This window comes from Oncorhynchus keta, chromosome 17 (genome assembly GCF_023373465.1).
Source record: "Oncorhynchus keta strain PuntledgeMale-10-30-2019 chromosome 17, Oket_V2, whole genome shotgun sequence".
NCBI lineage: Eukaryota > Metazoa > Chordata > Actinopteri > Salmoniformes > Salmonidae > Oncorhynchus > Oncorhynchus keta.
This window is the reverse complement of record NC_068437.1, coordinates 20,229,964-20,246,503: the sequence shown is the minus strand read 5'-3', so window position 1 is coordinate 20,246,503 and position 16,540 is coordinate 20,229,964. Positions and strand designations below refer to the sequence as shown.

General features: G+C 41.8%; 1 protein-coding gene across 3 annotated transcripts in view; it reads right to left on the bottom strand.

Annotated features, from left to right (window-relative positions):
• LOC118396563 (NEDD4-like E3 ubiquitin-protein ligase WWP2) overlaps positions 1-16,540 on the bottom strand; it is a 46,992-nt gene that overhangs the window by 18,312 nt on the left and 12,140 nt on the right. For 2 of the 3 annotated variants that reach the window (XM_035790830.2, XM_035790833.2), the window contains 5 exons: positions 15,615-15,705; positions 14,312-14,457; positions 13,902-14,124; positions 13,692-13,781; positions 12,105-12,279 (listed from right to left, as the gene is read on the bottom strand). In XM_035790830.2, coding sequence (XP_035646723.1) covers positions 12,105-12,279; positions 13,692-13,781; positions 13,902-14,124; positions 14,312-14,457; positions 15,615-15,705 — 725 coding nt within the window. The remainder of the gene's footprint in view (positions 1-12,104; positions 12,280-13,691; positions 13,782-13,901; positions 14,125-14,311; positions 14,458-15,614; positions 15,706-16,540) is intronic. The other variant, XM_035790832.2, reaches the window with a different exon arrangement.

Sequence of the window (16,540 nt, the reverse complement as noted above, 5' to 3'; positions counted from 1 at the left end):
ATTTGTAATACATTTGGTAAAATTCTAAAAAACAGTTTTTGCATTGTCATTATTTGATGATTGATGGGGAGGGGCAATTTAATCAATTTTAGAATAAGGCTGTGACGTAACAAAATGTGGAAAACGTCAAGGGGTCTGAATACTTTCCGAATGCACTGTACCTACTACATTGCACAGTTCAGGCTAGATCTGATTTATCTATCGCTAGAGAAACTGTGCAACGTGCACTGAGTTCACAATGCAAAATTGATTTCAACGTTGATCAATTAGTTGTTTAAAAATGTTGGTTAATCTCTCAGCACTAGTGCTGCTATAGCCTCTTGCTTTAGCTACTGTCATGGAATTTGCTAAATATTTTCAGAAAGAAACTGATAAAACACAGGTGCAAAAATCAAGGTGACTTACAAAGATGAGGAGGACCAAGAGTAAGAGAGGGAGTGCTGGGATGTAGTGTCCACGACTAAAAGAATCATTGTGGAACCTGAAAAGGCATGTATCCCAAAAGCATGATGGTGTACTACGTGCACATGCTAACAGAAAGGAACGAGGTAGGTGGCTAGCTAAGTGTGTCACTGTAGCAAAGTATTTATTGACAAAAAAATCAGATCTCTTAAAAGTTTAGTTCATTTTCATTTTATTATTTATACAATAGGCTATCATTGATTTTGGCCCAATAGGCCTGACATTTTACCTCATTTCAAGGAGCTTTCTGTTTTTATTGGGTTATTAGCCCCAAAACCTTGAGGCCTACCTATATAAAAATAATTTTAAAAACAACTCCGCATCCCTGCCCATCCTGGCCCGACGGGTGTTTAGCATCCCCAGTGGCTCTGCAAGCGCATAGAGGGTATTCTCCGCTACTGGACTGCTCTTCGGGCACCGTCACATGAGCCTGATGCCACAGACTCTGGCCAAACTTGTGTTTCTAAAAGTGCATTAAAAAAAGCACTGTAGCCTAATAAAAGGCACTTTTCATTTAATTTAGGGGCGATTTTTATTTAACTTGAAATAAAAGGCTAATAACATGTTACAAAAAGGTATTATTTAGACTGTCTTAATATAGCCTTCTCCTGGTCAACTTAGTTTTTATATGCTGTTTAATACGACATGTAGCCTTTTTGAAATGATGACCGCTTCTTACAGTCACCTTGTCATGTTGTTTATTCAAATACCAAAATGGTTTCGATACCAAATGGTCGGTCTAGGTAGTCACAAAAATAGATGGGTGTTGGTTAAATGGTGATTTTAAATGAATGGAGTGAATTTGGAGCAGCAGTTTATCCCTCTGCACAACTCCGTGAGCGATGAGCTGGATTTCTGACCACTCAACTCACATACTCTGTTATGTTGTCATCCCATCTACAGTCACATTTATTTATTTTTCAAGCTATAGCACACACTATTTTACATACAGTAGGTTTTTAAAGGACCAAAGACCTAAAACATGGTCTGCTTCATGTTAATTTTTTTTTACTGGTAACATCACAGCCCTAGAATTCATCATGGAAACTTTGAGAAGAACGTAAGGAATACGATGGTAAAGAGTGCGAAGGAAGAAGAGGACGCATATGGGGTTAAAGGGGAATGTATGTATTCACTCAACAGCCAATATATGTATGATATATGTATGAGACCCACCCTTCTGTGTTTGTGACAACAAAAAAAGACAAGAATGAAATGAAGACATTATCTCCTATGCCCTGATAATTCAGTTCCTAACCAGTTCCAAGAGGGATAGAAAGAGCTAGAGAGTGAGAGAGGGAAATGAGGAGGAAAAGACAGGGAAAACAAGAGCGGGGTCGTAAGAAATTGGTATAATAAAGTGAAAGCGCTAAAACACAAAATATGGCAATGGAGTGGTAAGTAGGTCATTTGAGTTGAGATATTATTTGTGATAAATGCACGCAAATAGCAAGACTCCTGCTATCCTACTTCAGGATCAGAGAATTGCATAAAAAAGGGGCAGTTATGAATGACTGAGTGGGAAAAGTCACATAGACCTACATTGCACTCTGGCATACATTGTAGTGTCTCTCTGATTTAGTAACTAATGTTAGCGCTATTAAAGATAGTTCACCCAAATGGTGCGAAACAAAGCAGAGTGATAGGAGGAGGACCCATAATAAGATAGTGACTAAAATAACAAAACTTCCTTTAACCAGGTTGTATAACAATGAGGTATCTTAGAAAGGTGTACAGTACTTTTTTATTTATTTTACCTTTATTTAACCAGGCAAGTCAGTTAAGAACATATTCTTATTTTCAATGACGGCCTGGGAACAGTGGGTTAACTGCCTGTTCAGGGGCAGAATGACAGATTTGTACCTTGTCAGCTCGGGGGTTTGAACTCGCAACCTTCCGGTTACTAGTCCAACGCTCTAACCACTAGGCTACTTAATGTCTTAAGTAGGTAGTCAAGTACTGAGACAATGGTCCAGTTGCAGTGGTGTTACTGCATGTGTCCTTCTGTTAGTGAGAATGGACAGAGCAAATAAGAAGCAGGAGGGAGAAAGGGGGGGATTTGGGAGGAGCCGGAAACAGCAGTTAATGACTCCGAGACTGCTCTCTCGGGAGTTCCTAATCAGCTGCAATTACTGGCCAAATGCGTACAGGCACACTCACACAAAACCCCAGTGTGTGTGTTACTTAATCTACAGTTCCTTCAGAAAGTATTCATACCCCTTTTCCACATTTTGTTGTGTCACAGCCTGAATTGAAAATTGATTAAATACATTATTTCCCTCACCCATACACACAATACCCCATAATGACAAAGTGAAAACATGTTTTTAGAAAATATAGCTAATTTATTGAAAATTAAATACAAAAATATCTTATATAAATAAGTATTCACACTCCTGAGTCAATACATGTTAGATTCACCTTAGGAAGGGATTTCAGCTGTCTTTCTGTGTCTCTAAGAGCTTTACACACCAGGATTGTACAATATTTGTACATTATTCCATTTAAAATTCTTCAAGGTCTGTCAAGTTGGTTGTTGATCATTGCTAGATAGCCATTTTTCAAGTCTTGCCATAGATTATTTTCAAGTCTTGCCATAGATTATTTTCATGTTGATTGAAGTCAAACCTGTAATTAGGCCACTCAGGAACCTTCAATGTTGTCTTGGTAAGCAACTCCAGTGTACTTGGCCTTGTGTGTTTAGGTTGGACAATAAAGGTGAATGTATCTCCTAGTGTATGTTTATAAAGCAGACCGAACCAGTGTTTTTCCATCTAGGATTTTGCCAGTGCTTAACTCTATTCAGTTCCTTTTTTATCCCCCCAAAAATCTACCTAGTCCTTGCCGATGACAAGCATACCCATAACTTGATGCAGCCACCACAATGCTTGAAAAGTGGTACACAGTGATGTGTTGTGTAGGATTTGCCCCAAACATAACGCTTTGTATTCAGGGCATAAAGTACATTTCTTTGCCACATTTCTTACAGTTTTACTTTAGTGCCTTACTACAAACAGGATGCATATTTTGGAAAAGTTGTATTCTGTCATTTAGGTTAGTATTGTGGTGTAAATCAAATGTTGTTGATCCATCCTCAGTTTTCTTATCACAGCCATTAAACTGTTTTAAAGTCACCATTGGCCTCATGGTGAAGTTTCTTTTCTCTCGAGCAACTGAGTTAGGAAGGACATCTGTATTTTGTAGTGACTGGGTGTATTGATACACCATCCAAAGTCTAAATAATAACTTCACCATGATCAAAGGAATATTCAATGTCATTTTTTTTTTTTACCCATCTACCAGTAGGTGCCTTTCTTTGCGAGGCATTAGAAAACCTCCCTGGTCTTTGTGGCGGAATCTGTGCTCAAAATTCACTGCTTGACTGAGGGACCTAATTGTATGTACGGGGTACAGAGACGAGGTAGTCATAAAAAATATGTTAAACACTGTTATTGAACACAGAGTCCATGCAACGTATGATGTGACTTGTTACGTACATGTATATTGACTAAAGACATTGCAGCTTTTAATTTTTAATTAATTTGAAAACATTTCGAAAAACAATAACTTTGAAATGGGGCATTGTGTGTAGGCCAGTAACACAATATCTATTTAATCTATTTTAAAATTCAGGCTGTGACAGAACATTTTGAAAAAGTCACAGGGTGTGAATACTTTCTATATGCCCTGGGGTGTATTGTGTGCTGTGTCACAATTGTGTGTTTTTGTTTAACAAAACTGTGTGTGTGTGTGCGCACAACTGTATGTGCTCACACAGCTGTAAGTTTGGAGTCAACCCCCAGGACGGAGGGGTGGTGTATGTTACCTCCCCAAGCTCCACTCACTTTCACACAGACCGGCCTAAAAATAACCAAACCATCAACAGAGGAGGCATTCCGAAACAGAACACGACTATCAGCATCAGTGTTTTCTCTGGTAATTGTAGTAGGGGGGGGTTGTAGATAAACTGAAAAGGCTGGCTCTGGTGACTTGCGTCGCCGAAACGTTTACTTAAGGGCCCTTCCCAACAATGCAGAGAAAAATAGAAAGATAATACCAGGAGGAATAAACACACAATGAGTAATAATAACTTGGCTATATAGACGGGGTACCTGTACCGAGTTGATGTGCAGGGTTACGAAGTAATTGAGGTAGATACAGTATGTACATATAGGTAGATGGTACAGTGACAGGATAGATAATAAGCAATAGAAGCAGTGCATGTGATGAGCCAAAGGAGTTGGTGCAAAAGGGCGTCAGTGCTGATAGTCCGGGTAGCTATTTGGCTAACTACTTATGGCTTGGGGGTACAAACTGTTCCGGGTCCTGTTAGTTCCACACTTTCTGCATCGGTACTACTTGCCGTGAGGTAGCAGAGAGAACAGTCTATGACTTCGGTGGCTGGAGTCTTTGAACATTTTTAGGGCCTTCCTCTGACACCACCTGGTATAGAGGTCCAGGACGGCAGGGAGCTACAGGCCCAGTCATGTACTGGGCCGTACGCACTGCCCTCTGTAGCGCCATGCCAAACCAAGAGGTGATGCAGCCAGCCAAGATGCTCTCAATGGTGCAGCTGTATTTTTTTGAGTGACCAAATCTTTTCTGCACAGAAAAGTCTTGTGAGAGCCACATATGTCCAAACAGTATGTAAATAAATATAAAATACACACATACGCACACACAAAAGTTTGGGGTCACATAGAAATGTCCTTGTTTTTTAAAGAAAAGCTCAATTTTTTTGTCCATTAAAATAGCATCAAATTGATCAGATATAGACATTGTTAATGTTGTAAATGACTATTGTAGCTGGAAAGGCTGATTCTTTCTACACTGCATATCTGATCAATTTTATTTTAAAATGGGACAAAATAAAATAGCTTTTCTTTCAAAAACAAGGACATTTCTAAGTGACCCCAAACTTTTGTGTGTGCGTATGTGTGTATTTTATATTTATTTACATACTGTTTGGACATATGCGGCCCTCACAAGACTTTTCTGTGCAGAAACAGTATCTCGGACCTGACTGGTGTGTTCCTTGTTCTTCATGATGCCCTCTGCGCTTTTAACGGACCTCTGAGACTATCACAGTGCAGGTGCATTTATACGGAGACTTGATTACACACAGGTGGATTGTATTTATCATCATTAGTCATTTAGGTCAACATTGGATCATTCAGAGATCCTCACTGAATTTCTGGAGAGAGTTTTCTGCACTGAAAGTAAAGGGTCTGAATAATTTTGCACGCCCAATTTTTCAGTTTTTGATTTGTTAAAAAAGTTTGAAATATCCAATAAATGTCGTTCCACTTCATGATTGTGTCCCACTTGTTGTTGATTCTTCACAAAAAAATACAGTTTTATATCTTTATGTTTGAAGCCTGAAATGTGGCAAAAGGTCGCAAAGTTACAGGGGGCCGAATACTTTCGCAAGGCACTGTATACACACACACACACACACACACACACACACACACACACACACACACACACACACACACACACACACACACACACACACACACACACACACACACACACACACACACACACACACACACACACACACACACACACACACACACACACACACACACACGTTCTAAAGTTTTAGAACACCTACTTATTCAAGGGTTTTTCATGACAGTTCATCATTACTTTAAGGTCAGTCAACCCGGAACATTTCAAGAACTTTGTAAGTTCAGTCGCAAAAATCATCAAGCACCATGATGAAACTGGCTATCACCAGGACCGCCACAGGAAAGGAAGACCCGGAGTTACCTCTGCTGCAGAGGATAAGTTCATTAGAGTTACCAGCCTCAGACATTGCAGCCCAAATAAATGCTTTACAGAATTCACGTAACAGACACATCTCAACATCAACTGTTCAGAGGAGACTGTGTGAATCAGGCCTTCATGGTCAAAATGCTGCAAAGGAACCACTACTAAAAGGACACCAATAAAAATAAGACTTGCTTGGGCCAAGAAACACAAGCAATGGACATTAGACCGGTGGAAATTTGTCCTTTAGTCTGGAGTCCAAATTGGACATTTTTGGTTCCAAACGCTGTTTCTTTGTGAGACGCAGTGTAGGTGAACGGATGATGTCCACATGTGTATTTCCCATCGTAAAGCACGGAGGAGGTGTTGTTATGATGTTTTGCCGGTGACACTGTCAGTGATTTATTTAGAATTCAAAGGCACACTTAACCAGCATGGCTACCACAGCATTCTGCAGCGATACGCCATCCCATCTGGTTTGCGCTGTAGTGGGACTATCATTTGTTTTTCAACAGGACAATGACCCAACTCACCTCCAGGCTGTGTAAGAGCTATTTTACCAAGAAGGAGAGTGATGGAGTGCTGCATACGAGGACTCAAATTGAGATGGTTTGGGATGAGTCGGACCGCAGAGTGAAGGAAAAGCAGCCAGCAAGTGCTAGGCATAAGTGGGAACTCCTTCAAGACTGTTGGAAAAGCATTCCAGGTGAAGCTGGTTAAGAGAATGTCAAGAGTGTGCAAAGCAGTCATCAAGGCAAAGGGTGGCTATTTGAAGAATCTGAAATCTAAAATATATTTGGATTTGTTTCACACTTTTTTGGTTACTAAATGATTCCATGTGTTATTTAATTGCTTTGATGTTTTCACTATTATTCTACAATGTAGAAATTAAGAAAAATGAATGAATGAATGAGTAGGTGTTCTCATTTTTTTCGACATGGAGTGGAGTGAGTGTGTGAATAAGTCACTTGTTAAATCCACTTCAATCAGTGTAGATGAAGGGGAGGAGACAGGTTAAAGAAGGATTTTTAGCCTTCGAGACAACTGTGACTTGTGTATGCGTGCCATTCAGAGGGTGAATGGGCAAGACAAAAGTTTTCATTGCCTTTGAACGGTTTATTGTAGCAGGTGCCAGGCGCATCAGTTTGTGTGAAGAACTGCAACACTGCTGTGTTTTACATGCTGAACAGTTTCCCGTGTGTATAAATAATGGTCCACCACACATAGGACATCCAGCCAACTTGACAACTGTGGGAAGCATTGGAGTCAGAATCAGCTGGCATCCCTGTGGAACACTTGACACCTTGTAGAGTTCATGTCCCAAAGAAATGAGACTGCTCTGAGGGTAAAAAGTGGTAACGCAACTCGATATTAGGAAGGTTTTCTTAATATTTTGTAGACTGTGTAGTTATACTCACAGTTCATTAGGTACACCACCATGTTCACGAAAATGGTTCGCTCCTACATAAAGTGAGTCACGTGGCTGTGGCTTGCTATATAAAAGGCATCCAGTTTCTGCTCGATTGAACATTAAAATCGGAAAAACAAGCGACCTACGTGACTTTGAGCGTGCTATGTTTGTCAGTGCCAGGCACGCCGGTTCTAGTATCTCAGAAACGGTTGGCCTCCTGGGCTTTTCACATGCGACAGTGTCTATGGTTTACCAAGAATGATGCGACAAACAAAAAACATCCAGTCAGCGGCAGTCCTGTGGGCGAAAACAGCTCATTGATGAGAGGTCAAAAGAGAATTGTGCAAGCTAACAGGCGAGCCACAAACAGGCAAATAACGGCATCTCGGAAGGCACAACTCGTCAGTCCTTGTCACGGATGGGCTATTGTAGCAGAGGACCACACCGGGTCCTCTCTTCCAGCAGCTAAAAACAAGAAGAAGCGGCTCCAGTGGGCATGCGGTCACCAACACTTGACAATTGAGGAATGGAAAAACATTGCCTGGTCCGACGAATCCCAGTTCCTGTTGCGTCATGTTGATGGCAGAGTCCGGATTTGGCATAAGCAGCATGAGTCCATGGCCCCGTCCCTGCCTGGTGTCTATGGTTCAGGCTGCTGGTGGTGTAATGGTGTGGAGAATGTTTTCCTGGCACACGTTAGGTCCCTTGATATCAATTGAGCAAGGTTCCCATGCCCTGAAGAATTCAGGCTGTTCTGAAAGCAAAGCGGGTTCTGACCTGGTACTAGATGGGTGTACCTAATAATACCTCATTTTTTATTTTATTTTACTTTACATTTGGGATGGAAAACCTTTCAGTGTAATCTTAAACGTCTAAAACCAGATTAAGTAAGTAGAAAAGATAACAGACCTATATATTTTTTGGGATGATCATCTTTGAGAACTAACAATTATCAAAATCAAAAAAGGTAGACAGTCAGGGAGAATCTAACATTCTAAAAAAATTACACATTCAGGAGTAATGTTTTGTTTTGTCACTCAGATAGCATAAGCCATGGCAAAATGTGTAGAATTGCAGCATATTAGCTTTAAAACATTTTGTCACTGCGGCCAACAGGAGGGCCTCTAAATTGTGGGCTATTGGCCACGCCATACACACCACCTAAGCTCCATTTTGATTTTTTTTTTAAACCTGTGACTGTATTGGTGTGTGTTGGACAATGTTAATTCCTAAGTGATGTTGACGCCAAGGAACTCGAAGCTCTCGACCCACTCCACTACAGCCATGTGGATGTGGATGGGGGCGTGCTTGGCCCTCCTTTTCCTGTAGTCCACGATCAGCTCCTTTGTCTTATTGACGTTGAGGGAAAGGTTGTTGCCAGGTCACTGACCTCCTCCCTATAAGGCTGTCTCATTGTCATCGATGATCAAGCCTACCACTGTCGTGTCATCAGTAAACGTAATGATGGTGTTAGCACCGTGGGTGAACAGGGAGTACAGGGAACTAAGCACACACCCGAGGGGCTCAGCCTTGCAGACAAAATTTGTAGAATTGCAAGAAGTATATAATATTTGTGGGAAAATCACCTGATTAACTTTTTAGGTATATCTGAGTTTATCTATTTGCTTATGGCTTTGCCTACACCTAGCAACTTGTTTTTTAAATTATATGAGCAAAATACATTCCACTTTATTTGGAACGGCAAGCCAGACAAAATGGAATGGGCCTATTTATATAATGAATATGAATTGGGAGGGGAGAAATTATTAAATATTAAAGCATTAGACCTCTCACTAAAGGCTTCAGTGAAACAAAAGTTCCACTTAAATCCGAAATGGTTCTCCAGCAGATTAGTAAAAATGTCTCACCCCATGTTCAAGAATGGCCTTTTTCTTGTTATCTAGATTACAACCTCTCACTTTCAGTTATTTGAAAATGAAATAATCTCCAAAATATGGCTATTTTTAAAACAAGTTATAGAAAGTTGGTTGCAATATCAGTTTAATCCACCAGAAAAGACAGAACAAACAAATATTATGGTTAAACTGAAATATAGTCATTTATTTAAAAAAATATATATATTTATGGAAAAATATGTTTACAAAACTGTATAATTTTAGTGAATGATATCATAAATAGGGCTGGTGGAGTTATGTTACACATGCAGCTAACAAAAGTATATGGAAATGTCTGCTCTACCCAAAATTACAACCAACTAATTGCAGCATTACCGCTAAAGAGGCAAGTGGAAGGGGGAGAAAGTAAGAAACCTGTCTGTCAGCCCAGCTTTAAAGACCTAAATTGGTTCAAGAAAATTGTGATAAATAATACAAGTATACCAGTTTCATTTATGGACCAAATAATGTACAGCTGTGCCATATAGATTGCAAAATAGTTGGGAAGAGCTTTTCGATGTACCGATTCCATGGCACATGGTTTATGAACTGACACACAAAATTATGCTGGATACAAAACTTAAGAGTTTTTCAATTTAAATTATTTTACAAAATTCTTGCACCCAATAGAATGTTATATATATGGGGGATACAATCATACCAGCTGTGCAGATTTCGCTGTGAAGAGACAGAATCATTAGATCACTTGTTTTGGTACTGTCCATATGTAGCTTTTTTAAGGTTCAGGAATGGTTAAAGAATTTAAACATTTACCTGGAGCTAATTCAGCAAATAGCACTGCTGGGTGATTTGAGAAGTAATTGTCAAACGATCAATAATATAATATTACTTTTCAAAATCTATATATATTTGTTTTACAATCCCTAGAAACTATTAGAATAGAAAGGTTCAGAACTTTTGTGAAATATCACAGCACAGTTGAAAAATATATGGCAAATAGAAATCAAAACTGGATGGTGTTCAGAGATAGATGGGAGGAGTTGAGGGTAGCTGAAGGATGGGACTAAAAACAAACATAAATACAACTATTGTAAAATACACTTTGCCTGTAAAATGTATACAGTATATATAAGATGGAAGTAGAAGCTTAAGTGTTGTTGTCCATTAGTTTACTTCAATTAAGAGAGGGGTGGTAGGGTTAGGCGAATATAATAAAGGAACATTATAAACATTTAAGAAATGTATATACTGTATATATTTACCAAACAAATGGGGGGTTGGAAATGATGCTGACAATTACATTGAAACCACAATCAATCTGCAATGTTAAAGCTGATCTACCCACTAAATATTTAAAAAATTCCTCATATTTTTTCTAAATATTTTAAAGTATATTATACTTTGCTCGGAACCTTGAGAGGAGCCTCGTGAAACTGCTCTAAGCCACTGGTTGATACTTGACTAGGGGAGGAGTGAGGGCTGAGGAGGAAGGGTGAGACTTGACTAGGGGAGGAGTGATGGCTGAGGAGGAAGGGTGAGACTTGACTAGGGGAGGAGTGAGGGCTGAGGAGGAAGGGTGAGACTTGACTAGGGGAGGAGTGATGGCTGAGGAGGAAGGGTGAGACTTGACTAGGGGAGGAGTGAGGGCTGAGGAGAAAGGGTGAGACTTGACTAGGGGAGGAGTGATGGCTGAGGAGGAAGAGTGAGACTTGACTAGGTGAGGGGTGAGGGCTGAAGAGGAAGGGTGAGACTTGACTAGGGGAGGAGTGATGGCCGAGGAGGAAGAGTGAGACTTGACTAGGTGAGGGGTGAGGGCTGAGGAGGAAGGGTGAGACTTGACTAGGGGAGGAGTGATGGCCGAGGAGGAAGGGTGAGACTTGACTAGGGGAGGAGTGAGGGCTGAGGAGGAAGGGTGAGACTTGACTAGGTGAGGGGTGAGGTCTGAGGAACAGGAATGATGAAGTTCCTAATATTTATTCTGAACCAGTGAGTGTCATGCTGGCTCTCTGGGTCTCTCTCTCTCTCGAGGACGGTGCACTGTGTTTCGCACGCAGGCAGGTTTGGCTGCCACAGTGGCACAAAGACATAAATCATCTTTAGATGGTCTATTTACTGAGTAAAAGTGAATGTGCATTGTCTGGTAGAAGAACTATGATGTAAAAAAATTACTTTACTGAGAAACTATTAAAACAAATAATAAATACAATTTTTTGGGGTGGGGGGGTCATTGTGCAGCGGAAACACTGATCAGAAGCAGACATGCTATCCAGTTCTCAGAGACCCATTGTTACTCAGAATACACGAGGAGGTGGATGTTATTTTGAAAGAGACTCAGAACTGTGCTTGTCGAGCAGCCTGGGTGGGAGCAGGCAGGTTTTAATAGAACCCAATGACAGTGATGCTCATTTCAGTAATTGTTTGTACCATGAAACGCCCATTTCAGATTCATTATTTTTATCTCAACGAACGCCCTTTTGTACCCTTGCGTTTTACCAAGAACGCTCTGCTGAGGGGAAGCTTTCAGAGGGCCACACCTAAATAAAGGGACTAAAGAGGAAGTTCAGACAGTACAGTATTTCATGTTGAGTTTGAGTTACCTGGTAGAGGAACCTCTGGCTGAACTGGTGCATGGCCCCCTGGAGCTGGCTGCGTTGGGACTGCCACTGCTCATAGTTCCGGACTGATTCTTCCGTGGGCCGCTGCCACGTGGTGGTTCTGGTGTTGTGGTCCACATAGTAGAACCTGCCTCGCTGGTCCACACGCTTCTCCCAACTGGAGAGGGACAGACACGGAGAGAGGGGAGTGAGACTCATACGAATGTACAGACAGGACAGACAGACATGGACACAGACAAGGCTGGATATACAAACACAAGATTAAGATATGCATTATCCCACAGACACACACATAAAAACAACACATGAGCACATTTCCAGCAAAGTACAGCAGTGTTTTTTCAAGTGTGGAGGCTGCTGTTGCTATTCTCATATCTCTGACTCAACCAGAACAGAATTTGGAAGAGAAAACAGCAAAGAGTTCCATTTGCTAACACACACACCACTCAGAACTCAAAAAGGAGAAATTCCTCAAAAAATAGCTTTGAGAGCTACAACATAAAATCCCTCCCTGTTCCCTGTGCTGCTGTTCCCCTGAGAGAACAGGTCCTCTACAGAGCAGTTCTATGGCTCCCCAATCCTTTTTTACGGTTATGACCGTCATTTTATTTTCATAACCATCGGTTACCGGGTTAAATGATAATTGTGCCAGCCTCTATCCTACAGAGGAGTACTATGGCTTGTACTTTATCAAACAGAGCAGTACCACAGCTCCCATACAGTCCGTCCTTAGAGGGGGAACCTGAGAGCAGTTAAACCCAACACTGCTAGAGAAGAGCCCATTAATGCAGCCCCGCAGCACACGCCTTTCATCTGAGCTGCACTACGATGGGCTGCAGCGCCATGCTAACTCAGACTAGATACGCAGCCAAAGAACTAAGCACCAAACCCTGCAGCTGTAAACAGAGCCAGCCCTGCCTCCAAGAGGCAAGACGCTAATGGAGCCTCAGGATGGGCTCAGCGTAGCGCTGCATACATCTGCTCTTTCTAAGAAAGGACTTTTGTTTTCCGGCCCGTTCCCTCCAGTGGAAAAAGTGAGATGGGGCGGGAGTGACCTTTCCCTCAAACACAGTGGAAGCGAAAATCAATAAATAATCACAGAAATAAAAAGGCAATAAAAGGCTTGGCTCTGTTAACCCCAAAAGAGAGAGCTGGGTTTCCGCAGCACACAGTGAGAAACACCACTGGACTCAAATAATCAGTGCCGGTGATTCAAAGCCCGTTAAAGAGATGAGAGATCACTAATGTATGGATGCCCAAACACATAAAACACACACTTAAAGACCTGACACGCATATACTGTAAGTAAAGGACTCCTCTACTTGGATAGTATAGTCTAAGTTGGGGATTCTGCCACACCCTGCTGGGCCCACTTCACAGGGAATGTTCACAAGTCGGCAACATCTCCCCATCCACAGAGAGACATTCCCATCATGCACTGGGCTGCCTAACTGTGGTCACTCTTCTCTGATGGTAGGAGGAGGAGAGGTCAATGTGTGTCGGCCAGGGGTGGGCAGTAATCTTGACTCAAGGGCCACACTGGGATTTCAACATTTTCCACCGACTGACCCAGGTGGAAGAGGTCTCTCCCAGGTGGTGGTCTTTGTGTTGTGGTCCACGTAGTACACCCTGCCATGGGGCAGGATTCGCTGCTCCCAGCTGACAGAGAGAGACAGAGAGACAGAAGACATAATAGGTCATGTCTAGTTAGAGGTGAGGAAAGAGAGATTGAACGTAACCCCAATCATCTGTCACACAAACACACACGCAAAATCTTACCCATTCGGTAGTGATTCTGGAACAGGCTCTGTAGCAGTGGATGGGTTGCTGCCGGCAGGGGGTACCTCTGTAGGAGGGGGGAGGACTGTGCTGTCTGGCCCAGGAGAGGGGCTGCTGCTGCTGGGGGCTGGGGACCGGACCGACGGGGAGGAGGGTGGGGGTGTATGAGGAGCCAGACCACTCCGGCCATTCTCCAGCCCGTTGGAAGTCAGCTCAACTTTACCTGTGGGGTGGGTCGTTAAAGGAGTTGATTGATCCACACAGGAACAAAAAGCTACATGTCATAATGATTAAAACACTTTGTATTTAGTATGGAAGTTCACAGCTGATTTATGAAACTATTCCAATTCTAGTGTCAAGTGAATGGAGAGTGACAGAAAAATGGTTTCTTGTCTCCAAGGTTATCGTACCTGCACTCCCAGGGCTGCTGTGGGAGTTCTTGGCCGAGCGGAGGTGACCAGAAGCCCCAGGACACTGGTCCTCACTCAGCTCTCCGTTAGTCAGAGAGCCCCCCGGGGAACACCCTCGCGAACCCCCTGCAGAGTGTCTGTGAGTCCTGACCAGAACACAGACAGAAACAGGGGAGGGGTTTGGATCACTCACAACACACAAAATGACCCTTGAACTCTCAACTCACACTGTGTGACAATGAACAGAATATGAATGTGATGTAAACCAAAGCTACTTATGTAAATGTGCATTTCTACTGTAAAAGATATAGAATTGGTTTGCAGTTGATTCTTTGGAGTGCTGCTTAGGAATGACCCAAACAACCAAGAAAATGTTAAAAAGCAGCCCAGCACAGCTCACACACAACAAGGCGCCGGGACACACATGCACAAAGAGGAGTCAGTGTGAGCTCCTTTTTCTCTCAAAATATACTAATCTTCCTGAAGCTAAATACAGCTTTTCTTTCATACAATGAAAACATGTCGGTTTTTACCCCCCAGACATTGGAATTCTGAGTACAAAATTTGAAACTTTATTAGAAAGCTTCTGAAAATGTCTTTGCAGAAAAAAAATGTAAAATCACCAACTACCTATACTAAAAGAGGGACAGAGGAACAGCCGTTTGGAAAAGGACAGGAGAAAATATTAACTTTGAGCACCCGACACTGGGGCATGGTTCTCGTCATGGGAGAATGCAGAAGCAACAAAAGAACACAACATAGAAAACTCTGCACTCCTGTCTCTTCCTTCCTCCATCTACACCACCCTTTCTACTGCTCCCCTCTTTAGGGGGCAGATGGATGAGCCGTTGAATGCGGGTTCGAGAAAAAAAGAAGGAAAAAAAAGGTCCAGAGCAGTGCCCTCTAATGTTTTCAGGGAAATACCATAAAATACAATCTGTGCTTTGTAGTAGAGCAGACTATTGTCTAACACGTGGTCACGCTCCCTATCTGAACCTTATCATTGACTTGATTAGGGCATCTCTGTGTTGGATCACTACACTGACCATTACCCTCAAAGAAGTATATTTGTGTTTTAAGTTAGACTTCTGAGAGTTTGTGTGTGTGAGTGAGTGAGTGCATGTGTGTATGTGTGAGAGGGTAGAGAAACAGTGAGTCTCTGTACATCTAAGTTGTGAAATGAATCTATATGACCATGTGTGTGAAAGTGTTTGTTCATACAGTATGTACTCTGTAGGGGTATGAATACAACAAAGTATGAATAGTATACAGGTCAATTAAAATGTATATGTTTGCTGCTCACCTGCCGTGGGGGCCGCTGGCTGTACTGGGGGTTTCCTCACTCTGGGTCCTGCGTAGGTTTTGTCTGTCCGACTGCAGCATCTCTGTACAAACAGGACAGACAAAGGACACACCATCGATATATCAAACTTCATAATATACCATCCAATCTCTAAAGAGGAAATCACACCAGATCAAAATTCCAGAACCCCCCGGGTCATGAAACGACTGTTATTGTTTCACAGAGACACATTTCCACTGCTATAGAATGTGGTCATGAAACGACTGTTATTGTTTCACAGAGACACATTTCCACTGCTATAGAATGTGGTCATGAAACGACTGTTATTGTTTCACAGAGACACATTTCCACTGCTATAGAATGTGGTCATGAAACGACTGTTACTGTTTCACAGAGACACATTTCCACTGCTATAGAATGTGGTCATGAAACGACTGTTATTGTTTCACAGAGACACATTTCCACTGCTATCGAATGTGGTCATGAAACGACTGTTACTGTTTCACAGAGACACATTTCCACTGCTATAGAATGTGGTCATGAAACTGTTATTGTTTCACAGAGACACATTTCCACTGCTATAGAATGTGGTCATGAAACGACTGTTATTGTTTCACAGAGACACATTTCCACTGCTATCGAATGTGGTCATGAAACGACTGTTACTGTTTCACAGAGACACATTTCCACTGCTATAGAATGTGGTCATGAAACTGTTACTGTTTCGACTGTTATTGTTTCACAGAGACACATTTCCACTGCTATAGAATGTGGTCATGAAACGACTGTTACTGTTTCACAGAGACACATTTCCACTGCTATAGAATGTGGTCATGAAACGACTGTTATTGTTTCACAGAGACACATTTCCACTGCTATAGAATGTGGTCATGAAACGACTGTTACTGTTTCACAGAGACACATTT